Below are 27,581 nucleotides of genomic sequence, written 5' to 3' on the forward strand. Positions count from 1 at the left end.
TTTGGTTGATTAATGATTTTGCAGCGAAATAATGTTTAGATAATCATTTAGCACGATAAAATAATTATTTTAGATGAATTCTAACTTTATTATAACGAAATAAAAAAAAAATACAAATTTCATAAGTGACAGCTGTATTTTTATACCAATAAGAATATACAACATCGTGTACGGTCTCCCTTGTAGTGTTGCACAACATCCGCAGAAGTGCTGCCAGTCAGTATAAAATACACACTTGGTTAAATCTATTGAATATAAACATTGCGCATGCATGGACGTAGGCAATAAACAATGTAAATAAAGTTCAGAACAAATTTAAGTAAAACAAAGCAATGCTTTCTCAAAATGCTAATGATATAGCTAAAAATAAAGTGTGCATAACATTTGAGTAATAACAAAATTCAAAATTCGTTGACACCCCTTTGGAAGCATGTGATGACTACGCTGCTGAACTCGCGTTAATTTAAATAATAGTCAGCTGACGCCTGTTGTATTTTTTTTTTGCAGCAAAACTACTGCTAACAAACAGAACGACAACGGCGATGTCACCCAGAAATAACCATGATCCGACGTCCTCCGGCGGTGATTCGGGCAACACAAATGTGCAGGAGGCAGATCTTCAAGGTAAAAATAAAACATTCAAATTTGCTGCCCAATTTGGGAATGTTTGTCTAATGCTCGTTTTTTTGGGCATTTTGCAGAGATGGAGGACGTTAATCAGAGTCTAGATGCTTTGAGTTGCGCCCTGGACGCTGTGGAGCAGCGCACTGATGACATTCTGTCGCAGTTGCGTGTGCTCTTGGACTCCAATCGCGAGATTCGTCGTCAGCTGGCGCAGGAGAAAGACAATGCCACCGAAGAGGAGGACCACCAAGATGACGACGATGACGAGATGGAGGGCGGGCAAGCGGGCGTGGCAGGCGTCAATTAATTGACACAGTTGTATAAACTAACAGTTATTCTTTCTATACACAACATTTATTGTTTCTTAACAAATTTATTGATTTCTATATATGATATACATATATGTAATAATTGTTACAACTACTTTTTGCGATTTCTATTTTTGTTCTTTTTGCTGGACACTTGGCCCGCGATTAGCTCCACTTTCATGTTCACCAAAGCCTTCGCTTCGCGCTTAAGACGTGCATTCTCAGCACGCAAGCTGGCCAGTTCTGCCAACAGAGACGCATCTTGTGACTCTTCGGGTTCCGCCATTTCCTCATCCTCATCTTCATTCTGATCTTGATCTTGCTCCTCTTCAGTTGCTGCTGCTGCAGCTTCCTCTTCGTCATCGTCGTCCGTCTCGAGACCGGTTGGAAAGTAGCTGTCATCAAAATTACGTTTGTCTAAATGCTTTCTCTTCATATCCTCGTATTCCTCGGTGACCAGCACTTCAATATAATCGTCATCACTGGGTGGCGTTATCACACGCTTCAGGCTGTCGGCAAAGAACTTGGCCTCCTTCGGAGCCGGATGGAAGCGTGACGAGCTAATGAGACGCAAATGCAGATTGGTTATGGAGCCCAACTGGGCAATACTACGAATCAGCTGGCGACTGGCCACATCCCAAACACAGACTTGTTTGTCATCACCACCAGATATCAGCTGATCCGCATTAACGGACAACGCCAGGCTGGTGATGGCTGCGCCCGCCGTATGACCCACAAAGGCTTGACTCTCGTTCTCCTCCAAATGATATTCCTAAAAGAAACGATTGTTAAAGCTATAGAGCTCGTGCAAATGTGAATTTACTGCACCTTCATGCGAGGTATTTTGTTCATGTGATAGATCAGCACTTGTCCGTCGCCGGTGCCCACGAAAACGCTCGTCTCCAGCTTGTTTACGATGACGCTGTGCAAAGCCACAGGAAACACGACGCTGAGTAGCATGCTGCCGTTGCTGAGATCATAAACCTTGCAGCAGCGATCCAATGAAACGGTGTACATAAAGGCCCGTATGCCACCCATGCCAATGTGGACATCAGTCACAGCCAAGCCGTGATCATTGAAGCTGTAGAAGGGTGCATTGTCCTCGCTGTCGCCGTTGCCTAGCGGAGCCACAGCGCGTGTTAGATTCCAGACGAGCACGGCACCATCCTTGCCCGCAGTGGCAAAGTGTTCGCCGTTGTCGGTGAAGCGTATACAGGTGATTGCCTGGAAATGCTTGGCCATCATGTTGAGCAATCGACCCGAATTCAAATGCCACACATAGATTGTTTCCTGAATTCCAGCGATGAGGAAGGCGGAATCTGGGCTAAGGGCCAAGGCAGTCACATTGCCAGGCACCACATAGCGTATGGTGGACATCTGTTCCTGTCCGTTGAGGGGCCACACATGGAGCAGCGGTTTAGTGCTGTTTGCCGCAATCACGAATTTCTCGCCCAGCATATTTAGTGTGTGTCGCTGCATTTGGCCGCCACCTTTGTATCGCATCAGATCGGTGCCAGTGCGCAGATCCTGCACGTTGCAGGAGGCGCGCTCATTGTTTAAACAACTAATGAATATAGCCTCGACAATGTCTCCCATGATTTTGATTTGAATGCATGCACGTGCGAGGCAACAGCAACAAATAAACAAAACGTCGTTATAAAATGCCAGAAAATTTGCCGCATGCTGGTCACACTGTGTATCTATTGGGCCACGATACGATACTTGCAGCAACAGCGCTATCGATAATTCAAAAGTTGCGACAACAGCAAGCATCGATAATTCAAAATCATTTGCCTAACTTTGCGGCGATAACGTACGGTGCGCTATTGGAAAAATAAATACAATTAATTCGCGACTAATGCGTGGCTAACTGATGATAAAAGTGCGATGAGCGGATACTTTTGGCAATTGGTTGGCATAAGCACAGCACTAAAAGTGCTATTGCTGCCAGCGCAGTGAGTACAAACAATACCGGCAAATCGTATGAGCAACTTGACAAACTTTGTTGTTGTCGTTGCAGTTATTCGACCGACTTTGAGGTACATCGCAATTGGTTGGCAATAACACACAGTTTGCCACTGGATCGCTGGTATGTGGATGCCACAAGCGAATGGACACTTGACTATCCACCATTCTTTGCCTACTTCGAGTGGCTGCTCTCCCAGCTGGCCAAATATGTCGATCCCGCGATGCTTGTGGTGCAGAATTTGAAATATGCCTCGGCGGAAACTGTTTATTTTCAAAAGATCTCGGTGATTGTGATGGATATGATCTATGTGCTAGGCGTACGCTCCGCGCTCGCTGCCCTGGGCGTGGTAAAGTCCACACAACAACATATTGCCGGCTGCATGTTGCTGCTGCTCAATGTGGGATTAATCTTTGTGGATCACATACACTTCCAGTACAATGGATTCCTCTTTGGCCTGCTGCTGTTGAGCGTGAGTGCGCTGCTCAGGCAGCGCTTTCTGTGGTGCGCCTTCAGCTTTGCAGTCCTACTCAACTTTAAGCACATCTTCCTATATATGGCGCCCGCTTTTGCTGTCTATCTGCTCAAGTTCTATTGCCTGGGCAAGCAGAGCCAGCAATTTGTGCTTTCCATTGCCAAACTTTTGGCTGTGGGTCTAACGCCATTCGTGCTTTCGTTTGGTCCCTTTTGGCGTCAGCTCCCACAGCTAATCTTGCGTCTGTTTCCCTTCAAGCGAGGCCTAACTCACGCATACTGGGCTCCAAACATTTGGGCGCTCTACAATACAGCTGATAAGTTGGCTGTGGTCGCGTTAAAACGCACTCCACCCAACGCGATGTCGTCGACGAGCTCGGGACTGGTGCAGGAGGTGAAACACATTGTACTGCCCAACATCACGCCGGGCACAACGTTTGTGCTCACGCTACTCTTCATGTTGCCCATTCTGCTGAAGCTCTTTCTCAGTAAGACAAAAGAGTAAGCTGTGCATTTATAAAACGATTATTGTATTTCTAATTATTATTGTATATTGCAGACAAGCCAGGCTGGTGTTTCTACGTGCTGTGGTGTTGTGCGCCTGCTCCTCGTTCATGTTTGGTTGGCATGTGCACGAGAAGGCAATCCTAATGTGCCTTATACCAATGTGGTGAGTACGCAACAATTCACTGAAGTATTTTATACACAAATTGTTCTAATACACTGGCTGATTAAATGGTAAGAGCTGGGAGTCAGCAGCTTTAAGTGTAGACTCAAACCCTAGCAGGCATGCCAACCAGTGCTTACCTCTTAAAGATATATCCCATTTAGTTAATACAAAATTGTGTTCGTTGTCTTTAATACTTTGAATATGATTGCTGAATATATCTTGTTTTAAGTACTAGTGAAATATATTCTTAAAAATTATTTCTAAGTTAACTATACTAATTAAGTCTTATTTCTTACAGTCTTCTTGCTGTCGTCGATCGACGTGATGCCAAGTACGCCTTCATTCTATCTGTCGCCGGCTATTTCTCGCTGTTGCCGCTGCTCTTTGAGGTGGATCTTCTGGTGCCACGCTATGCTCTCTACTTGGCCTACATGGCCATGTTCTATGGCCAGCTGGAGCGTATCTATAAGGCCACCAAGCTGGGGCTCCACCTACTCGAGTGCATCTATTTCCTGGGCTTCCTCACCATTCCACTGTACGAGCACTTGTTTAGTCGCTTGTTTGGCGTCCATCAGCAATTGCCGTTTATGCCGCTGCTGCTCACCTCATTGTATTCATCGCTGGGCGTGTTGTATTTCTTTGTGCGTTACTACATCTATGCTTTGGACATTGCGTGGCCAAGTTGGCCGAGTTTGACCAAACGCCGTGCGCCGCAAGTGAAATTCTCGGCAGCGAAACGCAAACGTAAAACCAAATAAATCTTTTACACTTTGTATATCTACTAGCAAAAACAATGTCTCTGTGTGTGTGTGTGTGTGTGTGTGTATGTCTGTCCAAGGCGCCTGGCGCAACAGCCAGAGGGCCAAATGGACAATGGAAATTAAGCGGAAATTTAGGTAGCTAACCTCCGTCTCTCTACCTGGCCTTGAGTGGGAGTTGGATTGGGTCATAAAGTAAACAGGTAACGACAAGTGACGCTAGGCGCGAATGCGGAATGGCGAATGGGCAATGTTCGTGGAAAATCCATGGAAATCTGCGCGCTCATTTGAATGAACTTCAGTCTTCAATTGCAACTCCCGAGGAACAGATCGTCAGAGCTGAATATGAGTACAACGATGCAGATGCAACACGATGCTGCAAAGTGAAGTTGCTAACGTAAATCTATAATTTAAAATTAACGTTGTTATCATTTAATTACAGTCAACAATCGCACGATAAAAGTTGCTTCCACAAGGGCTCCTACATTGAGCTATCCACAGGTGTGATGCGCCGTGTGGAGGACATTCGTACGGAGGACTTTATACAATCGGCGCTGCGTAGTCCGCATTTTCAGCTGTTGGAGGCGACAGTGGTTAAAATTGATCGAACTTCTGCTGGTTCCAACATCATCATTACCTTCAGCTATGGAACGCAGCATTTAAAGGTGGATACACGTATTTGATATCAATTTGTAGACCCTTAAGTATTCCCCCCTTTCTTTTGCAGGTCAATATGGAGGTGACGGCATCACATCCGTTGTTTGTCTATGGCCAGGGTTGGGCCTCCTGTGATCCGCAATTGTCACTGCAGCTGTATGCGTTGAAGTGCCAACAGCTGCAGGTGGGCGATATTTGTTTGTCGTTAGTGGCACAGCCGGAACAGCCTCCACTGCCGCCGCCACCACCGTCGCTGCCTATGGCTGGAAATTATGCATTTGACACCAGTTCCAGGCATCCGTATCAAATGTACGCGGAGATGGCGAATATTGTGGCAGCTTACACTCAGCACTTGATTGGTAAAATGCGCAACTGAATATTTGATAATTATGTATTAAGTATGAATAAATAAATATTAAAAGTAGGGCACATTGTAGTAACGACTGTGTGTAATTTTCATATTCCATTTTGGCGCCATTGGTTTTAATGTTGAGAAACGTCAGACTCGTATTCCCTTATCAATTTCACGGCATCGTTTATCGATACTTTTTTCATACATCGAACCATGAAGTGAGCGAGTAGAGCGACCATTATTAATAATATACAGTAGTATTAAAATACTAGCAAATATAACAGCAGCTTTGTAGCTGTGCATTTAACTTCAAGGTTTCATTTGCATTAAAATAAAGAATTCTGTTGCTTGCTGCTGTTATTGTAGAACAAGATAGTTTGGTTTGGAAACAAATTGTACTTGAGTTCTCATGAATTTCGAGGAAATCGAAAATTGCGCGCATTTGCCTGGCTGGTATATTTGTGCATGTGAAATGATATATTTTGAAACTGAAGTTGTGGTCACGCTGAATTCGACATCTATGTGAGCTGCTGCTTGCAGAACGTGAAAGCACTAAAAACAACAAAAACAAAACTATTTTGGTGGTGGCGCAAAAGTATATATGATCACCAGTCGCGGTGCCGATTCAATGAAAAGGGTCGCCATACCGCTGGACAACTATAATGATGCCGAAGAAGATGCAGTGCTAAGCCAAATGTGTATTGGCCGTACAGCCAGCAACAACAACAATAACAACAAAAACAGCAGTAGGAATTGCAATCATGGCTATGGTAACTCGACAGCAACAGCAGCAACAACAACAACAACAACACCATCATTACTGTGGTCCAAAGCACATGATATGCAGCACCAACAATCAGCATCAACCGCAGCAGCAGCAGCAACAGCAGCAGCCTCCTCCAATGGGAATCCCGCGCTGCGCAATCTAAACAATGATATGACAAAGGGCATTCAACGCAGGTCGCATCAATGCAAGAGTAAGTTGCATCTATTTTAATATTTATACATTACTTCATATTTACATACACACAGTGCAATTCACGGCCAGCGATCGCGATGCCAAGCTGCCCAACGATGATATGCGCATGTCCAAAATCATGCGGCGTCTACACAACGAGACGAGTCCAGCTGCCGCCCTCGAACTCTGTGCCAAACTGGATATGGCTGTGCGCACACCCCTCAACATGGGATACTTGACACGCTCCTTTGATGCCATACTTGATGGCATGCTGTCGGTGCTCAAGCAGTGTCCGGCGCCTGTGCTCGAGGAGTGCAGCAAGACGCTGGGCTTGATTGGGTTCATCAATCGCATGGCGTATCCCATCTACGAGGAGTTCATCGTGAAGAATTATCGTGCCCATAGACGATTGCAGAAGTATCTAATTGTTGCGCTGCGCACAACGCTGAGGTGAGTTTTTCTATCGGTTATATGCAACAAGTGTTAATGCGTAATCTCAACTCTTATAACGAGGTGACTTTACTGGTTGTTTTGTAATTCATATTAATTGTTGGTTTGTTATATGTATTTTGTAATATTGCTTAGAAACTGGTTATAGTATTACAACATTTTATAGCTTATTACTCTTTTAGCAACGCTTTAAATACTTTTGCATCTGGCTTCGACACTAACTAATTCTTATTCTGGTTCAATCACACACAGCTGCGACACCAAATGCGATCTGCACATTTATGCGGAGCAGATTATGCTGATGCTCAAGGATTTCCTCGAGGGTGCTGAAAGCGTCGACAGCTTCATGGCGGTCAGTTCATGCATTGTGGAATTCTCGCACATCTATCGCGATGTCTTCGAGCGTCATTTCACCGATGTGGTGGACATCATCATTGGCTGGCAACTGGAGCTCGGTCAGCCGAAGCATTTAAAGTCCCATTGCGCACATGTGCTTGAGCAATTGACACCGTATTTCAGCAAGCAATTGGACTTTAGCTACGGCCTGCTAACACAGTTCATTGAGGACATCACAACGCTGGAGGCGAGCGAGAGGACAGGCGAACGCATTGGCGCCTTTGTGCGCTCCTTCAACTCGCTGCTCAAGTGCCTAACGCGCATGCACATCACCTGCGAAGCTGTTGTCCTCGACGCCCAGTCGCATCTGATGCAGCTGCTGCCGGAAGTGTTGGAAGCGAAGGAAAGCCAAAGCGATGCGTTGATCAACATGAACGAGTTCTTTTGCATTTGCCTGCTCAATGGCTATGCCACGGGCGATGTCAGCGCCCTGACGCAAGTGATACGTCTGGAGTTCGAGCATGTGCAGCAACTGCCGCAGCCGGAACAACTCAGCTGCCTGTATTTACTGCTATGTGCGGTGCGCAAGTTACGCGCTCGGCTGCCTGCTGAGCTGGTGCAGCTGATCTTTCAATCGCACTGCGAATTCTTTGCCAGCATACGACTGCAGAGCTCTGGAGCGGCACACAAACTGCTGTTGCGCACGTGCCAGGAGACGCTGCTGATTAGGAACGTGCCGTTGCTGCAGCAGGCTTACAAACAGCTCGTCCACGACATTGACAACTGTGTGCGGCAACTGGCCAACGAAAACGACAACGAGGAGGAGAAGAAAGAGAAGGTGGAGGTGGTGATGGAGGAGGAGGATTCACAGCAGCACGAACATGTTATCGAGCAAGCAGGTCGCCTGCTCATCTTTCATTTATCAGCGCTAGCCGCGCTGGCCAAGCAAACATCCTCCATCATTGGCATGTATGCGTGCAAGCCGTCGATACTCGAGCTGCTGATCAGCAATTGTCGCGCCGCCGAGCTTCAGCTGTGGTCCCAGCATGCGGCCACGCATCATGCGCTGCTCGGCTTGCTTGTGGTCCACTGTCAAGCGAATCACAATTTTCGCAACAACTCGAGTCTGCTGCGCGAACAGGAGAACAACAACAGCGAATCGCCAACGGCGCACAGCTTCGGTCACATTCTGAAGTTCCTCGCTCAAACGCTATTGCAAGCGTCCGCATTGTCGCTGCTCAATCTGCAGTTGCTGCTCAACTGGACCAAATCGCTGTTGCACGAATGCAGCGGCCGCTGTTCGTTGTTGCTGCAGCATGCGGATTTCCGCGGCATCTGCGAATGCATTGCGGTCATGGCTGCAAAGTGTGCGCCGCTCGAGAGTGCCGCCTGCATGCAAGTGGTCCTGGGCTATGGCAGCGACCAGTTGAGTCCGCGACTGTTGCAGCTGTATCGCGAGACGGCGCTGCAGCAGCTGCAATCGTTGTGCCCCCAAGCGCATGCGGCTTTCGCGCAGATCTACGCCCAGCTGCCGCTGAGCTTGAGCATCGCGCGGCGTCCGACGCTGGGCATTGGCTGCAGTCCGGTCTGTGTGTGGCTGCAGCGTTTGACCGTTTGCAGCGCTGTGCGCGACAATGTCTTCAGGGATTTTGTGGCCCAACTGCAGGCGCCGCAGCATCAATTGTTTGCGGAGACGTTGCGGGGACTCTTCACACGCAGCTGGCAGGTGACGGCACTCGATGAGCGACAGGAGAAGTTGTCGCTGTGCACGCGAGAGAAGTTGTCCCAGTGCACGCGACGTTGCCAACGGTTGACCGCCGCCTGGCTGCAGTACGAGGCGGCACGCTATTGTGTCGATCAAAAGCTGCGGACGACGCTCGGCAAGCCGCAGGACACATTTCTGGCCTTCGAGGCGATTGTCATGCGCTATGCGCGTCTCTTGAGCGGTTGCGCAAAGGAAGCCGAACGTCTCGCTCAGGACGAATTGTCGCTGGAGCAGCTGAGCAACACGCGTGCCAATCTGAATATGCTTCTCGGATTTCTGGATGCGCTGGAGAAACTCATCTACAATGCGGCCGAGGGCAGCGCGTTTGCATTGCGCCAGCCGGAGAAACCAGTGAGCGCATTCTTTCGCCTCAACAATCCGACGTGCCAGTCGTGGTTCAATCGCATTCGCATCGGCGTCGTCATCATTGCCATGCACAGCCAACAGCCGGAGCTCGTCATACGCTACGCCCAGGTGAGCTAAAGACCTCTCTTGAATTAGTCTTTAAGCAGGCAACATGCTGATCTGCAGACGAGTAAAGGTCTGGCCTCAGTTGAAGTATTTGTTTTTATATGTATTACTGATCTATAACATCCGTCTGTCTGTCTGTCCACCTATTTGATTTGCTGCAGCTGGGAAACTATGAGAGCTACAGCCAAGAAATTGAATAGCAAAGTTGATGTTAGCTGTACGAAGTTTTTGTTGGTCTTTGTATACATAGTGTTGATCTATAGCGCCGTCCGCCTGTCTGTCTGTCTGTCTATATAATTGTCTGTAGCTGGGAAACTATAAGAGTTAGCGATAACAAATTTAATAGCAAAGTTGCTAAAAGCTGTACTTAGTTTTTGTTCGCTGTAAAATGTGTATACATATTACTGATCTATAGCTCCGTCCGCCTGTCTGTCTGTCCGCCTATATAATGGTCTGTAGCTGAGAAACTACAAGAGCTAGCGACAGCAAAGTTAGTAGTAAAGTTGCTTACAGTGAAACCGAGTTCTAGTTGGTTTTAAAATTTGGCCAACCCCATTGCCGCCATCGGAAATAACGAAGGTAATTTTTAGGTTTACAGAATGCTGTTGCACATGATGAGGAAATTCATTGCAAAATAATACTTGCTAAGCATTTTGACTTGGTGGCTGTAAACTTGACTTATAGTGGTCATCAAATTCTAGCTGTCTTTTTGTCTGTCCGCAAATATAGAAGCCTGAAACTGAGAGCTACTGACATCAAATTTGACGACTATGCTGATGTCAGCTAAATAAAGTTTATGTGTGCTTTTAAAGTTGAAAAGATGAAGTAGCGAAGGCCATTTTATAGGTAGAATCTGTGTTGCTAAGGCACATAGGAAGAAAACAATCAAATGACAAATTATTGTAAGGAATCTTGTTAAGAAAGGCAGTTTGTAGAAACCCAAATTCCTTTCTTATATACAACTCATCTTAACTAACAGAGTATTTACTTAATTCCTCCTCTCTCTGCATCTGCCCCACAGCAAATACTGCAGACTCAAAAGGCGCAGGACTGCAGCTACAGTCAGGCGATTGTCTATCTGGCCTGGGCCTTCCTCAGGTGCCGCGAAGCGGACTCGCTGCGTGGCCTAAACATCTGGGCGCGCGCCAAGAGCGACAAATGCTATCAGTGGCTGCAGCATGCCGCCGAACAGGCAGCTGGACGCAAGGAAGCGGCCATCGCCGGCTATCGCAGTGTGCTCGCCGTTGAGGAGCTGCACGCTGAACTCGAGCCGCACACGCGACAATTTGTGCAGGCGCAGCTGATCGAGTGTTTGCAGAGCACCGGTCAGTGGTCGGCGCTGCTGGAGCTGCGCTCGCAATTGAAGCGCAGCGAGGAGCAATTGAATCCATTTATGCAGAAGAGCAGCGTGCAGATGAGCAGCCTGGAGCAGCTGCTGGCCAAGAGCACAGCGAGCAGCGACGAACTCAACGCAGCGCTGCACAAGCTGAGCCTCTGGAGTGATGCGAATGCGAATGTGCAGACGGAGCACGCCAGCTTCTCGGCGTGCTATGTGCACGAGAAGCTCGAGAATCTGCTGCTGCAGCAGGCGATGCTACAAACGCAGTTCAGCGCCCCAATGCAACAGCTGTTGGACATGAATTGGCGCGAGGCGTTGCTCAACTCCAGCTGCGATCAGCAGCAATGGCAACAGCTCACGCTGCTCAAGCACATTGCACAGCAGCTGAGGAGCGTCCAGTCGGAACAATCGCAACTCTGTCTGCTGCCGCGCAGCTTGAATCGGGAGAGCAAGGACAGCAGCAGCAGCAGCAAGGATTGCGGCATGATCAGAAGCAGCTTGCTGGTGCGCTGCGTCGCCTGGACGCAGCTGTTGAGGCGCCACTGCAGCCTCGAGAGTCTTGGGGAGCTGTACTTGGACACGGCGTCGCTGGCACGCGAGGAGGGCAATCAGCAGACGTGCCAGGCCATGCTGGAGCTGTACTTTGGCCAGCCGCTGAAGCAGATGGCGCGCCAGCTGATCGAACAGCGACACGAACTCGACACGACGACGACGACGAGCGGCGTGCAATTGCTGCGCGGCTACAGCGAGCTGACCAAGTGTCTCCATCTGCAGCAACAGCACCAACTGCAGTGCAGCGAACTGAGCTCCATCAATGTGTGCGCCGCCCTCTGTTTGGCCATCCAAAAGCAACCCACGTCGGGCAGCATTGGAGCCGAGCTGCTGCTCACTCTCTCCGACTGGATAACGGCGCGCAGCTGCAGCGGATTGGCCACCAATTTATCACCGACGCTGCAACAGCTGCTGGAGCAACTGCCCGAGTGTCCGCTTACTGGCAGCAGCAGCAGCAGCCAGCAGACACAACAACCGATGAGTTTGCCGCATGGCGAACGTCTTGTGGCGCGTCTACTGAATGCGAGCTTGCAACAGCAGCCGGACAGCGAGGAGGCATTGATTGCGTATGGCAATTGGTGCTATCGATGGGGCAAAAAGATCGTCGACAGCGGATCTGTGCTCACCCAGGCGGATATCCAAGCGATTGGCGAAGCCCTCGGTGGCAAGATGCCCGCAATGGATGGCGAACAGTTGCAGGAACTGTTGCAGGCCCTGCGCCTGGAACATCAACAGGAGGTCGCAAGCGATGTGGAGCTGCCGCCGCTGGCGGACGCTCAATGCGAACAGCGTTTGCGACGTCTCAGCCTGTTGGCCGACAAGCCAGCGAGTGTGCTGGAGGCGATAATGCGCATCTGGCGACGCGCCATCGCCAATACCTTTGACTACTACAAGCAGGCGGCGCGTGCGTACTTCCATTACCTCAGCCTCAAGGCGGGCGACGAGCAGCAGCAGCAGCTGGCGAACGGACAACGTTTCCATGTGGACGACAGCAATATGGTGACAACGACGCTGCGACTCTTGCGTCTCATTGTGAAGCATGCGAGCGGCTTGCAAGACGTCCTCGAGCAGGGACTGAAGACGACCCCGATTGGTCCCTGGAAGGTGATAATACCTCAGCTCTTCAGTCGCCTCAATCACCACGAACCGTATGTGCGCAAGAGCGTCTGTGCGCTGTTGTGTCGCCTCGCCGAGAGTTGTCCCCAACTGGTCACGTTTCCCGCTGTGGTCGGTGCCAATCGGGAGCTGCAAGCGAAACCCCTGAACGCGGACGCCCCGATGGCCACGGAGATCACATCGATCATGGCGGACAACAGCAGCTGTTGCGCCTGTCTATTGGGCGCGCTGTCCAAGCAGGCGCCCGAGGTGGTGCAGCATGTGCAGCTGCTGGTGCGCGAATTGCGTCGCGTCTGTCTGCTGTGGGATGAGTATTGGATCCATTCGTTGGCGCACATCTACAACACCTATGTGGGACGCGTGACGGCGTTGGCCAGCGAATTTAAGCCCGACGATCATGAGGGTAAACAGAACCGTTTCAATAGCTGGCGTCCGCAGTTGCTCAACGATCTGGAGGCCCTGATGGCGTTCACGGCGCGCGACGCTGAGACGAGCTACGAGCGCAGCTTCAAGCGACGTTTCGATGCACCCATCGCGGCGACGCTCGAAGCTCTGCGTCATCGGCCGTATCCGGAGGCGTGGGATAAACTGAAGCAGCTGTACCATGTGCTGCAGCTGAATATGCTGCGCGGCACGAGCAACATGCTCAAGATGCAGACCATCAGTCCGGTGCTGTGCGACATTGGACGCATGCGCATCTCAATGCCTGGTCTGGATGCGCACGATGAGCAGCAGCCGGTGTACATTGAGAGCGTGGAGAGCACCATCTGCATACTGCCGACAAAAACGAAGCCGAAGAAGGTCGCCTTCTATGGCAACAACGGGCAGAAGTACACGTTCCTCTTCAAGGGGCTGGAGGATCTGCATCTCGACGAGCGCATCATGCAATTCCTGTCCATATCCAATGCCATTATGGCCAGCAAAAATGACACGCCCAACAGCTGCTATCGCGCCCATCATTACTCCGTCATACCGCTGGGACCGCAGTCGGGTCTGATTAGTTGGGTCGATGGTATGACGCCGCTCTTTGCGCTGTACAAGAAGTGGCAACAACGCCAGCCACAAACGGCAACGGCTGCCTCGTCGCGACGCCTCACCGACCTCTTCTACAACAAGCTGTCGCCGCTGCTGGCCAAGCACAATATGCTCGTCACAGATCCGCGACGTCAATGGCCATTGTCCGCATTGCGTCAAGTGCTGGCTGAACTGATGCAGGAGACGCCAGCGGATTTGCTGGCCCGGGAGTTGTGGTGTCAGGCGGGAAGCTCCGCGGAGTGGCGTCAATCGGTGCGTCGCTATACCACGTGCATGGCTGTGATGTCGGTGATTGGCTATGTCATTGGCTTGGGCGATCGTCATCTGGACAATGTGCTCATCAATCTGAACAGCGGCGATCTCGTGCACATCGATTACAATGTCTGCTTTGAGAAGGGACGCACTCTGCGCATACCGGAGCGGGTGCCCTTCCGCCTCACCCAGAACATGGTGAACGCCTTGGGCATCACTGGAGTTGAGGTAAGTCCTGACAGTTATTTCTTTCTTTCTTGGATATTAGCTGCAGGGAATATTGGCATTAACCTTAAAACTGAACCTCAACCCTCAACCTGAACCTTAGTCGTCCCTCCTTTTATTTTAACTAGTTCGTTATCTATTGATCACTGCATTTATTTTTGCTAGTTCCTGATGTTTTCCTAATCGGTCAGATTATTTGGGGGAGTGTTAAGAATTCACAGACTAAACCCAAAATAGTTAGGTCTTCAGCTCCATATACCTCGAAGGGTGTCTGCTAAGGAACCCTAAAGTCTTGACGTCTTCAGTTCAGGAAAGTCTTTCTAACAGCTTCCTGAACTCTCTTGAAGTTCCCCATCTAATAGAAATAGATACGACACAAAGTTATATCTGTTCTACATCTGTTTATTGCGTTCCTTGGCAAGGGCTTGAGAGATCTTCTATAGCTTTGCATGTTATTGTTGGTTTTGTGGGCTTTGTAGTGGCTTCAAAGCTGCTTGTGCTATCAATGCGATGCTTCACACTGTCCGACGGCAGTCGCATCTCAACATCATCGGAATCAACACGACAACATCGCGCCGACTTGCAGCACAGCGTCTGGGCAAAGGCACGACGGAAGCCAGCGTTCTTCCATGAGTAGATAATGGGATTGAGGGCCGAGTTGGCAATGGCCAGCGAGAAGGCCGTCTTGTAGATCATCGAGCTGCTGCGACAAACGCTAAACAATTGTGCGATGGCCACACAGAAATAGGGCAGCCAACAGAGCGTAAAACAGCCCATGATGAAGACGACAATTTGAACGCTCTTCCAGTCCGGATGCAGCATGCTGTGCGGACTGTGTGTGTTGTAGACAACCGAATGTCGCAATCGCTGTGCCTGCTTTGAGGCCTCTCGCATGATGCGCCAGTAGAAGACCAGCATACAGATCCAGATGACCACAAATCCGGGCGTTATAATTCCTGCGACGTACCAGGGCAACAGCACCTCGTCAAACTCGCAGCCTTGCGATTCGCTCCACTTATTCCAGAAGATGGGTATTAATGCCACCAGGGCGCCCAGACACCAGTTGCACGTGATGATCAAGTACGCCATGCGACGCGTCATGTAACTGTAGAAGGGAGATTTGATTGGTTAGTCACCAAACAGATATCGAGACGGAGCAATTAATGTTAGTTCGATTTAAAAGTTAGAGTCGGAAAAGAAAGAGATTTAGTCGGAAAGGTGTGAATTCCGAAACGCATTTGAAATGTGTAAGTTGAGAATGATACGTCCTAACATAGATGGGATAAGAAAAGCAAGCAACACAAGGAAATGCAATAAAAGAGGATAACAACTATCGGAAAAAGAATAGGAAAGAATTTGTTCGAAAATAACTATTCAAAGTGGAAAAACTTAATTCTTCGTAATCTATTAGAGAGGAAAGAATAATAAAGAATAAAGACAAAAGAGCTTCAATCGGGAAAAAAATAGGCTTTATAAATAAGGAAAACAGATATCAGGAAGAGGAATAGTAAGGGTCGGAGGAAAAATGTCTGTGGTCGAGAAAGTTCTAGCGTCTAGTGGAAAGAGCGAAAAACTTTGGCGAATAGAGGACGGTTTTAATAGGCAATGAATGTCGTAAGCAGACCAAAAACGTAATGCTCGATATAGAGAGACTTCTGATATTCTAAGTAGAGAAAAGTCTTGGACTGAAAGGATTAAAAAGCTAAATGCCAAAGGTTTGTTTGAGACTGGCGACTTACCGTCTGTAGTGCAGAGCGTACATAACCGCAATGTAACGATCCACTGCGATGGAGATGAGGGTCAGTATGGAGACGCAGCAGGCGCAGATGAACAAGAAGAAGCGCAGCAAACAAAGGCCACGCAATCGTCCCAGATAACCGCCCATGTCCATATAGAAGGCAACATGATAGGGCAACGCGAGGCCAACAATAAAGTCCGAGACGGCAAGCGAGAGAATGAAGAGATTGGAGATAACCGAACGGAGATTGCGACAGGTGCGAACGGCGACAATGGTGAGAATGTTGCCGCCCAGAATAAAGACAAAGATGATGGCATTGATGATCACCCAGACCAAGAGACCGGCCCCAATGTGTAAAGTCTGCTCTTCGTCGTCGTCGGGAGTTTGTTGAAGGATTTCATCGGTATTTGTGGTTGCATCAACGGTTGTGATATCGGTGAATTGCTCAGTATGGTTGTTGATTGCATTCAGCTTTAGCTTTAGCCAAATGCCGAGATAATCCTCGTTGGTCATTGCGCCCACACGACACGACACCACGTTTGGGAATCTCCGGCACTCACACTCTCGCACACAAAGTAATCGTACGTCAGCAGCTGCTCTGCTCTGCTCTGCTGCTTTCAAAATCACGTTGTAACAGAACAACACACACAAAAAAAAAGAATAAATAACAATAATGGAAAATGTATTTGCGAAATTGGAAGCGCGACTACGAAACGCACACAGCGCCAGTGTTTAGCAATCTGCCAGCGGGTCTAGACCACCAGCACAATTAGGCACCTTCCGCACACAACACACACGCACATACTTCAGTACACTACACTCTACACACACACACACACACGCAACAGCACTTGGGGCAAGGACTTTGCAACAACAAGAGCGAAAAAAAAAGTGCAGTGTCGTGGGCGTCGTTTGTTTACGTTTCGCCTTTGGCACTGCCAAAAGCTGATAACACTCGCAGATCTAGCGCAGCGTGAGAAACACAATCCGTCGATAAGCCTGGCCACATTAATAGTGGCTAAAAACGGCGCTACCCTACAAATTATTGGCGCTGCCTGACCACAGATCGCGTCTACTCTAGGCACATTGATAGTGTATTACGCTGAGTCGCACTCTTGAGTTGAGAGAGTGAGAATCGAGTGAACATTCGTGGGGGGGTCGCGATTTCAATCCATCAACTATCGTGTTGAGCTATCGATTCGAATGAATCGATATAAAAATATCAAAGAATGCACCAGGAAAGTAGTTCTATAGACGATCGATTAGGTTGGTGAAACTTTGCTCAAAGTGTTAGCTGATTAAATTGAAATTGTTTTGTTGTTGTTATTGAGCAAGCCGGTTATTGTTGCAGGAACTACATAGCTAGTCGGCATGTAATTAAATTCAAGACGCTAATAACACAAGACAGTAGTCGTGTGTGCTAAGCCATTATTAAGTTAATGGATTGACATAACGATGACGACATTGGGTTTTGGTTTTTACAACAGAACTGGCTCTTGTAGTCGATAGACTCGACTATGATTCGCAATCTGAAATGCTTGTATATAGCATTTATAGGGAACTGAATGCAACTCTTTAGAAGTCCACGGTCCGAAGGTACAACTATGTATGAGTGAGCTCAGCTCAACTTTTGCACTTTTCTTGAGCGAGTTCATCGAGTGCTGTATATCGATAGTAAATTAGTGTAGAGACTGAGTTCATCGGGTGCTGTATATCGATAGTAAATTAGCGCAGAGACTGAGTTCATCGGGTGCTGTATATCGATAGTAAATTAGTGTAGAGAGTGAGTATCAAGTAATGTTTACCAATAGTAAATTAGTGCAGAGAGTGAGTTTATGATGTACTATTTGTCGATAGTAAATTAGTAGAGTATTCGAGTGCTATATTTCGATAGTAAATTAGTGTAGAGACTGAGTTCATCGGGTGCTGTATATCGATAGTAAATTAGTGTAGAGACTGAGTTCATCAAGTGCTGTATATCGATAGTAAATTAGTGCGGAGAGTGAGTATCAAGTAATGTTTACCAATAGTAAATTAGTGCAGAGAGTGAGTTTATCGTGTACTCTTTGGCGATAGTAGATTAGAGTAGAGTATTCTATGTCTCCTTTACCCCATCTTTCTTTTTCCTTTCGATACTCATTTCTGCCTGCCAACACATTTTTATTTTTGATGGATTGCTTCGACGAAGTGAGTTTATCAAGCGGTGCATATCAATAGTAAATTAGTGTAAAGAGTGAGTTTATCAAGTGATGTATATCGATAGTAAATTCGTAGAGAGTAAGCTTATCGAATACAGAACATCGATAGTAATTTCGTTTAAAGAGCGAGTTTCTCGAGAGCTGTATACCTATCTTCCTTTGCATTTCTCCTCTTTCCTTCAGATACACGACCTAGCCATTTCTGTCTGCCAACCAACTCCTATTTGTGATGGATTGCTTCGACATGAAATTCACTATATAGTATACACTCAATACATCGCACACATCTCGTATCTATATCCATCTAGTATATCTCTTTAGCTCTGCGTATTTTTAGCACTTGAAAGCGAACCCACGGTGAGCCATGGAGAGCTTACACGTATTTGTCAAATGATATGATTTGTGTAGTATTTGTTGTTGTAGCCCTCTTCAATGAGACTTCAATGACTGTGTGCTTTCGTTTTCGTTTTCATTTACCGTTGTCATTGGCGCTTTCGCTTAATGCTTTGCACTCGATAGATTTTCTGTTTTTTGTTTCTTTTGTGCAGTAACATGCGGCGTATTAGTAATATGTGTATCCTCAAACAACTAGGGATTATTTATAGGGGGAGCCCTAAAACCCCCCCCAAAAAAAAAATAGAGTGGAAAACAAGCCACAAATTACGCACAGTTTTCAAAGTTAAAATGTGTACGAATGCGAATGCGAATGCGTTGTACAATCAGCATTTGTAAACATCGATTAGGCAGACCAGAGTCGTATATATTTATCTATACTAAGCACTTAGGTGTATAGATATATGTATCTATGGTGCACCTATGTTACACCTGGGCATCAGTGTTGCGCACTTTGGCTGTGAGAACCGGGCGAGAATCCAGCTAAATTTGGTGAAATACCAGCTGAAATGAATTGCGATAATTAAGGAAGTCGAAAGTTGTGGAATCATTAAGCTAAAAATTATTATTATATTAAAATTTATTATCGGATTTTATTGTATTATCAATAATCATTATATTGTCAAGTTCCTTAAGCTACAAATTACTAATATACTAACATTTATTATTACTATATTATTTTTTAATATTATATTCAGTTCTATGAAACATTACAAAAGATTACTATCGTAATAAATTACATTTTGATTTTACTCGCCAAACTTGGAAGCTTGAGCTTCTCTTCCACGTATCAACAACTGCAAATAGGCCAATTGAAATGTTAGAAACAATTGTCATTGACAGCACCGAAATGGATTGGTTGGAGCGTTATACGACGGCATATAAAAAATCAGCAGTTGTTTCATATAGTAAAAATGTTTGTCTGTCGCTTTACGATTGTGACAATGACAATGTGCACAATTTGTATCTGCTAGATAAACAAGATTTCTGTATCGAGAGTTCATTTCCAGTTATTCCCCGCAATCATCTACAACTGTCCTTATATGTATACTATATAATTCGTTGCGCTCCATGCTCATTTTATGGGGTAGACAAACATTGGATGACATCCTTGATACTTGCCTAAAATGAAAGATCATTAGGGTTTCAGAGTTTGGTTCCCATTCCATTTCTTACAAACTCCTTCAAGGGAAAACTTCATAAAAATGTACGATCTTATAATAAAAACTTAAATTAATATATGATGAACAGCCAGTACTCTATTTTCTCTAAAATGAAATGTAGTATATAATACTAGGAGGTTTAATAAATACAATTATCATTTATCAAGTTATCTCATTTGGTCTATACAACTTTTTAACTTGCAGGGCGCCTTCCGTCTTGGCTGCGAATATGTGCTCAAAGTGATGCGTAAGGAGCGTGAAACGCTGCTCACACTTTTGGAGGCCTTCGTCTATGATCCTCTAGTCGATTGGACTGTCAACGATGAGGCGAACGCCATGCGACGTGCCATCAATGCCAAACCATGTGCTTCCGTTTCCACCTCTGCCGTTGGCGGCAATGAGATGAAGTGCCTCAAGAAGGATAAATCGAAGAACAAACTCCACGATTGGGATGCCAAACGACGACACTTTGTCGGCAAACTGAAGCAGTGCCAAAAGTTCTGGTCCAAATACAAGTGAGTCGATGTCAAAGCCCTTTAAATTGTATCTTAATATTATGCGGTTGCAATGGATCGTTATTAATAACAGAGTTGATTCAAGTAAAGTCTAAAAACTAACATTTGACAATCTATTTTTAGTTTCATCTATATTCTAATATTCACATTCCATAATTAAAAATATTTGATAGTTGAGTTTCAGAGAAAGAATAGTGAAATGTCATCTTTAAGATTTGACAATGTTTTAAAGTGATAAAAACTTAAACTTAAACTTAAACAATTCTAAAACAAGTAAAGGTTATTCTAATAAGTCTTGATAATCACTAGATTTGAAGCTAATATTGATTTACGAAGCTTTTGTATTTTATGATAAACAAATTCGTTCATTTTGTGTTTTTCGCACGAATTCGTTAATTTGTGCTATTATTTAAAAGCAGAAAAATAAATTCAAAATCGTTTTTAGCTTTAATTAAAGTGCTAATTAAGAGCTTTCTTTATTCATCTTTAATTGAAATAAAAAAATGTTTTGGTATATGTTCTTATACTTATAGTATTGTATAAGAAGAAATTCTTCCGCTGGGCAATCTAGTATATTTTGTACTGGTAACGATATATTTTTGTAATATTTATAGTTATTATCTCCCTTATTGTTTTCACATAAATAAATTACTCATATGTAGTTATATTTAATATGAAAGAAAGTTGTATATATAAAGAAAAGTTATGAAAAGAAGCTGATTTGAAAGATTAGCATTTAAAAGAGGAAATCTTCTTATACATTAATAGAATAATATAATAATATTTAATATTGAAAAAAGTTGTATATACTATAATGAAACGTTATGAAAAGAAGCTGATTTGAAAGATTACCATTTCTTATACATTAATAGAAGGAGAGTTATGAGAAATATTTATTTATTTACAATTTCCGATACTATTTGATTTCTTGGTACACATTTTCGTTTAACTAATTCTTAATTTTTCTCTAAATACCATATTTACAAATTACAATTTTCCTTTAACTAATTCTCCAATTTTCTCTCTCTCTCTCTCTCTTTGTAGACCTGAAATGCTGGGGCATCACGCTGTGATCGTGGACGAGATTAAGCAGCTGCAGCAGAGTCAGAGCCATCGCCTGGCCACCGAGCAGGAGCTGGTGCAGCTGAATCGCCGCAGTGCACTGATCGCCGAGATCAAAGCCCTGGGCTCAGCGATGTCCAGTCACAGCTTCAACACGGCATCGACACGCTACGCCTGCAAGCGCTGTCACACCGAGACGCTTGCGAAGCAGGCGACGTTGCGTCAGCCCGACTACGAGATGGTGCAACAGATACTCCAACATTATGAGCAGTGTCTGCAGAGCCAGCAACTCGGCGAGTTCAATGTGCGGCTGATACAATACAAGCTCGAGGGCAGCAGTCGGCACAGCGAATACCTGACGCTCCTCGACGTGGTTCAGCTGCATTTACCGGCCAAGATACTCAGTGGCTACGATGCGGTGCGCAATCAGCTCGACGAGCAGTTCAGGCGGCACAACAATCTGGGACTGCAGTGTGTGGAGCATATGATGCAATATGCTGCCATTATGGCCTACTATCCGGAGCAACGGCATCGCGACAATGTCTATGTGCGATTCCACGACACTTATGCCGGTTATCTGCAGCATGCGGACATCAACGGCCTCCTCTCGAGCTCCGGCTGCAGCGGCATCAGTGCGACAAACACGTTGAATGCGGCCGAGACACTCGAGAATGTGTGGATGGAGTTGAATTGCCAGCTGCATCAGTTGACTCAACACTATGCCAACGAACAGGCCGTGGCCCAAACGCAGACACCATCGCATACGCTGATCGCTGCCCTTGGGCAGAGCAACTGCAGCGCATCGCTGCTGAGTGCGGCACTCATTCGCACCCTCGAAGGTGCCACAGCAGTGTTCAACGAGTACGAACAAACGGCGTTGGCCACACACGGCATTGGCATTGGGAGCAACAGCAACAATTTGGTGCAACAGCAACTGCAATTCGTGCAACTCGTGCGCTCCATGTGCCGAGTGGTGGTTGGGGCTGAACCTCCGGGACTGGAGCAGGCCAACGATCAGCTCAGCGATCTGGAGGCTGCGCTCAGCGCTGTCGTTCAGCTGCAGCATTGCTTTGAGCACGATCTGCCCACGAGTATCTTTCGATTGCTGTTGCTCAACTCGAACATGGATCATCTGCAGACGTTGCTCCATCTGAATGCCGAGTCTTTGGCCGAACGCTACAATCAACAGATCGTGCTGGAACAACAGCCAACAACAACTTTGAGTGTGGAGCAACAGTTTCTCCTCTCGCTGCGTTCGGCTCATGCATGTTTCCAACTGCTTGCTAGAGCTCTGGAGCGTATTACGCGCACCATCAAGCTCATCGTGGACGAGTTGCAGGACGAGCAGACACAACAGTGCATGGTGAGCGAGATGAATTTGAAGTGGATTAAGTTAATATCAGCAAATGGAAGTGTGAGAGGGAAATCAATAGGAGAATGTTTAGAGAAGATAAATAAAAAATAGAAAAAAAAAAACAAGTTTAACTTGCTTGCTATAAGCATTCTAAGATTTAGATAACATATTGTAAATATAGAATTATTTATATATTGTGGGGAATAGCAGCATTTTCTTAATAGAAGTCAATAATTATTTGACGACAATATCAAAATTAAATTATGGGTAAAGTAAACTTAGTAGATTAGAGAAGATAGATAGCAATAAGATACTTGTTAGAATTGTAATCCAAGATTTAGACAGAAAATTGTAGATATAGAAATATTTGTATAGTGTGAGGAATATAAATAAAAGAAGTTACTAGACTAGTTTCAAAAACTTGCTTGATATAAGCAATAGTTGTTAAAAATGAAGTTAAAGATTAGAAATAGAAATATTTGTATACTGTAAGGGAAATAAATGGGAGATAATCACTAGATTAGTTTAGAATAGATAGATAGTAGATAGAGACAAATAATTGAGAAGTAGTTTAGAGAAGATAGATAACTGATAGAGAAAAACAATTATTAACTTGCTTATCATAAGAAATGTAGTCAAATAATTATAGATTGAAATATTTGCATATTGTGAGGGAAATAAATTGCAAAGGCAAATAATTATAGACAACTATTAAGAAAATGAAGCAATGGATTTGTGGAGCATACAAATAGTAGAAACTTAAAGAGTAGTTTAGAGAAGATATGTTAGAGAGTAGATAAAAAAAAAAACAAATAATTAACTGGCTTGTTATAAGTAATGTTTTAAATTGTAAATATAGAAACTTTTGTAGTGTTACCCTTAAACAAGTTAAAGGCAGTCATGGGAAGTATGATTTAATGTAGATTATTTCGTTCTATGTTTGTGAGATTCGAGATAACCGAATATAGACATAAGTAGATATCTTTTGCTCTTAGTTTTAATTATTTGCTTTGCTATTAAGTCATCCAATTGGGTTTAGATATATAGCTTCTGCTCTTAGTTTTAAGTATTCGCTTTACTAAAGAAGTATTCGTGATCTGATCCACGTTTAATATCTTTCACAGGAGCTCAACATACTGAAGAACGGCAGCACGTTGTGCGAGAGTCTCTTCTTCGACCTGGTGCTGCACACGTTGCGTGTGAGCAAGTGCTACGACGTTAGGGTGATGGCTCGTCCTGTGCTCGGTTTTGTGCAACGCCTCGAGACGGAGTTCCTTGTCGGATTGGTCTCTCCGATAGCGTACGCTTATTACACGAGCTGCACGGCGGGCATCGGAGGAGCACGCTGCCAGGATCTGTGCGACAACGAGGATGTGAGTCAGCTGTGCGATGGCATCTTTGCGGCACTCCAGGCGGAGGCGACGCTGCGGCAGCAACAGATCGACATTGCGTTCCTCAACCAGAAGATCGAGACACAAACGCTGATTGCGTCCGCCTATCATTGGGCCTACGGTGAACTGCTCGATGCGGAGATGAATTGCAGTCACATCATTAGCCGGCAAAAGCTGTGCGAAGCCATCTACGAGAACTGGCAGACGCTGGAGCAGAGCTCGGCGTTGATGCATCTGTTGCAGTGTCAGTTGCAGTCACAGTTGGATCAGCTGCAACAGCAGCGCAGCAACTGGAATCGCAATCACATCGATAGTTTGCTGCGCAACCAAAAGTTGCAGCATCAACTGACCAGCGATCAACTGCAGCTCATCTCGGAGCTGGGTAAGTGCGCTAGCGCTTTGTGCACCATGGAGCAGACTGGCAAATTGACCAAGGAGCAGCAGAAGCAGATGCTCCACAACATGGAGCAATGGCTGCAGGCCAATAGCAAGTGGCAGGTGAGCAACGCCCGCATCAGCGCCGTCGAGCAGGCCATCGTTCAGCTGCTCGACCCAGAGGGTCCCATCGACAAGTGTTGGCTGGCGAATGTGCAGGGACTGCTCGAGGATTACACGTGCAAGGTGCAGCGGGACATGCAGGAGCTGGAGTGCGAGCAGCAGACGCGTCATCGCTTCATCTGCGCCAGTCTCAAGGAAATGCAGGTGAGAGTCGACAGCTCAAAAGGGAGTAACAACTGTGTCCGTCGTTCTGTCTGTCCGTTCGTATAAGCAGCTACATCTAGGATACCTTAAGTGGTAGAGACACCAAAACTGAGGGCAATACTCTGCTTAATGTAGTTCCATAAGATACCTACTTTATTAGGTATATCGATATACTAATTCGATGAGAATATACCATAAAGTACAAAATATACTAAATGTCAATCAAATGTCAATTTCATAGCCTCGCTCTGGCTCATCTCATTGCAATAAGGAATTGTAGTCATTATTTAAATGTGGTATATTTAAATACTTTTTCAGTACATTAATTTGGTATAATTGAAGAATAATAATATAATATTTGGAATGGGTAGAAGGTATTTCACTGTCGAGTAGAGCTACAATTTCAGTACATACAATAAAAACTATAGTCTTAATGATTCTTGAATATTTGGTTGAGGTGAGATAAAATGTTTGGGCGTTATTTAAGAAATACTTTTGTGTGGGGAAAAAACGTTGCTTTGGCTGACAATCTGGTATAATTTGCACTGATTTGAATGTAGTACTATATTAATATAACGAACATAACCTTTGGTATATTTTTCAGTATATTACTTTGGTATTATATTTAAAAAAAAAATACTTTTGTGTGGGGAAAAACGTTGCTTTGGCTGACAATCTGGTATATTTTGCACTTTATGGTATATTTTGAATGTTTAATATAACGGATATAACCTTTGGTATATTTTTTATAGTATTTTGCAGTATATAACATAGGTATATTTAAAGAATACTGAATTATTTTGCTTCTATTCAAAATGAGTAGCGGGTATCTCTACTATAACTTTCTCGCTTGTTTAATACTTGTATCTGCTTGCAGCGTCACCAGGACAACATGCCGCGCGTCTACTTGCGTAGCCTGTGCTCCGAGGATGATCAGCTGATGCAGCCGCAGCAACAGCAGCAGCAGGCGGCGGGCAAACTAGTTCCACTCGATGTGCAGCTACTGTCGGGACATGTGCGTGACGCTCAGCGCACGCTGATGAACTTCTTCCAGCGGTTGGTCGAGCTGCGCAAGGAGCTGAGCAGTGAGCGTCGGGGTGTTTTGAATGCCGAGACACTCGGCAAATGGCGGACGCAGCTGCAGGAGATTAAGACGATGGCCAACGACGAGGTCGATGAGTTCTTCCGCAGTGTCGAAGTGTTTCTCCAGCATTCAGCCGATGGCGATTCGCTGCCCTACGAAACGTTTGCGCACAACAAAGGTGCGTTTGCTCTCTCTAGTTGTATATAAATAGTACTTAATTTAATAATATCATCGTTTTTAGGTGCTCCCAATCTGCATGAGCAGAAGCGCAATGCATATGGCGTCTCGGTGTGGAAGAAGATACGCATGAAGCTGGAGGGACGCGATCCGGATAGCAATCAACGATGCACGGTTACCGAGCAGGTCGACTACGTGATACGCGAGGCAACCAATCCGGACAATCTGGCCGTGCTCTACGAGGGCTGGACGCCGTGGGTGTAAACCAGGCCACAACCCGCAGACAAGGTGCCATCGAAAAGTGGCACATTGGTAACCAGCAACCAGCAACCAGCAATGGCAACGAAATTTGCACACACGCTGCAAATTCGCATTCTGCAAATTCGCAATTATTATTGGGGCTGAGACGAGTTACGATGGATCGCGACTGGCAGAACTTGGACCTTGGAGCCCGGAGCCCGGAACTCTTGGTGTCCTGGTGCTGGCCGTGGGTAATTGGATTGCAATCTGCAACCTGATTGCAATCCTCCTGCCTGTATTTCCAACTCCAACCGACCCCGACAAAAGCATAATTGATGTAAAGATGACGAAGAAGAGAGCAACAGCAAGAGCAAGAGTAAAGCAATACCAACCAAGCAAAACCAAAACACACAAACAAACAAACAAAGGAAACCAACACACAAAATTTGAACTGAGACCTGAGGAGGAGAAACTGACACAAAGACAATATCGTTTCGGTTGAGAGCGACAGACAGCGAAAGAGACAGAGAAAGAGAGATGTGTCCACGCATCCTACCGGGACAATTAAGGGGGCGTGGCAGCCACAGCAACAACAACAAAAGCTATCTTCGTTGCTGCACAACGTTTCCTATTTGTTTTTTATTTTTTCCCCATTTTTTTTTTTCTTTTTTGGTTTTTGTTTTCATTTATATTTATAAGCGACAACTTTGTATCATCATCTTGTAAGCATTAGCACTCTTCGAAGCCACAAACAATGTGCTGCGGGAATGCCACAAAAAGGACGAAGCTTCCCCAGCATTAATTATGTTTATTCTCCTATAATTAATTGTAAGCACCACCATCCCCTAAATTTCAGTCGTTTAAGTTTTTTTTAATAGTTAAAAGGAAATCCACACTACAAACCTCTACAAAATGCATAATCCCCTAGCCCTAGAAGCCCCTCCCCCCAAGTACCCCTAACTACCTATACTATACAATTACAATGTTCACAATCGATCCAGCAGCCAAACAGCGTTGTATCCATGAACACACACACACAACACACACCCAACACCCAACACACTCCACATTTGCAGCGACACTTTCGGTACGTTTCATTTGCAGTCATTTTTCTTAACACCTTCCCTTTGATTTAATTCGTTTTTATATTTTATATATATACATATTATTTGCGGTGATTAAATGCGATCTTCATGTACGAATTATAAATAAAAAAAAAATATAACTAAACGTGTGTTTTAATCAAAGACAGTTGC

General features: G+C 45.6%; 6 protein-coding genes and 1 long non-coding RNA gene across 7 annotated transcripts; 4 read left to right on the forward strand and 3 right to left on the reverse strand.

Annotated features, from left to right (window-relative positions):
* Positions 1 to 161: 161 nt before the first annotated feature.
* Positions 162 to 1,047, forward strand: LOC133848943 (UPF0184 protein CG14818). Its single transcript, XM_062284704.1, has 3 exons — positions 162 to 293; positions 508 to 624; positions 702 to 1,047. The coding sequence occupies exons 1-3, from the start codon at positions 272 to 274 to the stop codon at positions 929 to 931; spliced, it is 369 nt and encodes a 122-aa protein (XP_062140688.1). The 5' UTR covers positions 162 to 271; the 3' UTR covers positions 932 to 1,047.
* On the reverse strand, positions 957 to 2,590 carry LOC133848937 (WD repeat-containing protein 18). Its single transcript, XM_062284692.1, has 2 exons — positions 1,761 to 2,590; positions 957 to 1,704 (listed from the first exon to the last, which is right to left on the reverse strand). The coding sequence occupies exons 1-2, from the start codon at positions 2,526 to 2,528 to the stop codon at positions 1,045 to 1,047; spliced, it is 1,428 nt and encodes a 475-aa protein (XP_062140676.1). The 5' UTR covers positions 2,529 to 2,590; the 3' UTR covers positions 957 to 1,044.
* A 112-nt stretch (positions 2,591 to 2,702) lies between these two features.
* LOC133848938 (probable dolichyl pyrophosphate Glc1Man9GlcNAc2 alpha-1,3-glucosyltransferase) lies at positions 2,703 to 4,820 on the forward strand. Its single transcript, XM_062284694.1, has 4 exons — positions 2,703 to 2,887; positions 2,953 to 3,873; positions 3,932 to 4,042; positions 4,341 to 4,820. The coding sequence occupies exons 1-4, from the start codon at positions 2,820 to 2,822 to the stop codon at positions 4,798 to 4,800; spliced, it is 1,560 nt and encodes a 519-aa protein (XP_062140678.1). The 5' UTR covers positions 2,703 to 2,819; the 3' UTR covers positions 4,801 to 4,820.
* LOC133848944 (uncharacterized) lies at positions 4,420 to 5,574 on the reverse strand. The gene is made up of 3 exons (XR_009895312.1): positions 5,438 to 5,574; positions 5,241 to 5,375; positions 4,420 to 5,176 (listed from the first exon to the last, which is right to left on the reverse strand). It is a non-coding gene; the product is annotated as an uncharacterized LOC133848944 (long non-coding RNA).
* LOC133848942 (ataxin-1-like) lies at positions 5,047 to 5,879 on the forward strand. Its single transcript, XM_062284703.1, has 3 exons — positions 5,047 to 5,183; positions 5,243 to 5,465; positions 5,528 to 5,879. Exons 1-3 carry the CDS (start codon positions 5,092 to 5,094, stop codon positions 5,831 to 5,833), a joined length of 621 nt encoding a protein of 206 aa, XP_062140687.1. The 5' UTR covers positions 5,047 to 5,091; the 3' UTR covers positions 5,834 to 5,879.
* A 323-nt stretch (positions 5,880 to 6,202) lies between these two features.
* Positions 6,203 to 27,555, forward strand: LOC133849494 (serine/threonine-protein kinase Smg1). The gene is made up of 9 exons (XM_062285604.1): positions 6,203 to 6,786; positions 6,842 to 7,217; positions 7,470 to 9,792; positions 10,811 to 14,311; positions 20,005 to 20,315; positions 21,360 to 22,740; positions 23,856 to 24,824; positions 25,702 to 26,086; positions 26,150 to 27,555. The coding sequence occupies exons 1-9, from the start codon at positions 6,411 to 6,413 to the stop codon at positions 26,347 to 26,349; spliced, it is 9,822 nt and encodes a 3,273-aa protein (XP_062141588.1). The 5' UTR covers positions 6,203 to 6,410; the 3' UTR covers positions 26,350 to 27,555.
* LOC133849064 (histamine H1 receptor) lies at positions 14,699 to 17,229 on the reverse strand. The gene is made up of 2 exons (XM_062284911.1): positions 16,048 to 17,229; positions 14,699 to 15,413 (listed from the first exon to the last, which is right to left on the reverse strand). The coding sequence occupies exons 1-2, from the start codon at positions 16,557 to 16,559 to the stop codon at positions 14,711 to 14,713; spliced, it is 1,215 nt and encodes a 404-aa protein (XP_062140895.1). The 5' UTR covers positions 16,560 to 17,229; the 3' UTR covers positions 14,699 to 14,710.
* Positions 27,556 to 27,581: the final 26 nt, after the last annotated feature.

This window comes from Drosophila sulfurigaster, chromosome X (genome assembly GCF_023558435.1).
Source record: "Drosophila sulfurigaster albostrigata strain 15112-1811.04 chromosome X, ASM2355843v2, whole genome shotgun sequence".
Taxonomy (NCBI): domain Eukaryota; kingdom Metazoa; phylum Arthropoda; class Insecta; order Diptera; family Drosophilidae; genus Drosophila; species Drosophila sulfurigaster.

Bases quoted from the DNA above. Each gene is read 5' to 3' on its own strand.
- LOC133848942 (XM_062284703.1), top strand. From the start codon at position 5,092: ATGAACTTCAGTCTTCAATTGCAACTCCCGAGGAACAGATCGTCAGAG. The intron at 5,184-5,242 runs GTGAAGTTGCTA...ATTTAATTACAG, and splicing joins ATGCAACACGATGCTGCAAA to TCAACAATCGCACGATAAAA. The intron at 5,466-5,527 runs GTGGATACACGT...TTTCTTTTGCAG, and splicing joins ATGGAACGCAGCATTTAAAG to GTCAATATGGAGGTGACGGC.
- LOC133848937 (XM_062284692.1), bottom strand. From the start codon at position 2,528: ATGGGAGACATTGTCGAGGCTATATTCATTAGTTGTTTAAACAATGAG. The intron at 1,705-1,760 runs GTGCAGTAAATT...CGTTTCTTTTAG, and splicing joins ACAAAATACCTCGCATGAAG to GAATATCATTTGGAGGAGAA.
- LOC133848943 (XM_062284704.1), top strand. From the start codon at position 272: ATGGACGTAGGCAATAAACAAT. The intron at 294-507 runs GTAAATAAAGTT...TTTTTTTTGCAG, and splicing joins GGACGTAGGCAATAAACAAT to CAAAACTACTGCTAACAAAC. The intron at 625-701 runs GTAAAAATAAAA...GGCATTTTGCAG, and splicing joins GCAGGAGGCAGATCTTCAAG to AGATGGAGGACGTTAATCAG.
- LOC133849064 (XM_062284911.1), bottom strand. From the start codon at position 16,559: ATGACCAACGAGGATTATCTCGGCATTTGGCTAAAGCTAAAGCTGAAT. The intron at 15,414-16,047 runs GTAAGTCGCCAG...TCCCTTCTACAG, and splicing joins TACGCTCTGCACTACAGACG to TTACATGACGCGTCGCATGG.
- LOC133849494 (XM_062285604.1), top strand. From the start codon at position 6,411: ATGATCACCAGTCGCGGTGCCGATTCAATGAAAAGGGTCGCCATACCG. The intron at 14,312-20,004 runs GTAAGTCCTGAC...TTTAACTTGCAG, and splicing joins TGGGCATCACTGGAGTTGAG to GGCGCCTTCCGTCTTGGCTG. The intron at 22,741-23,855 runs GTGAGCGAGATG...TATCTTTCACAG, and splicing joins AGCAGACACAACAGTGCATG to GAGCTCAACATACTGAAGAA.
- LOC133848938 (XM_062284694.1), top strand. From the start codon at position 2,820: ATGAGCGGATACTTTTGGCAATTGGTTGGCATAAGCACAGCACTAAAA. The intron at 2,888-2,952 runs GTGAGTACAAAC...TTGTCGTTGCAG, and splicing joins GTGCTATTGCTGCCAGCGCA to TTATTCGACCGACTTTGAGG. The intron at 3,874-3,931 runs GTAAGCTGTGCA...TGTATATTGCAG, and splicing joins TTTCTCAGTAAGACAAAAGA to ACAAGCCAGGCTGGTGTTTC.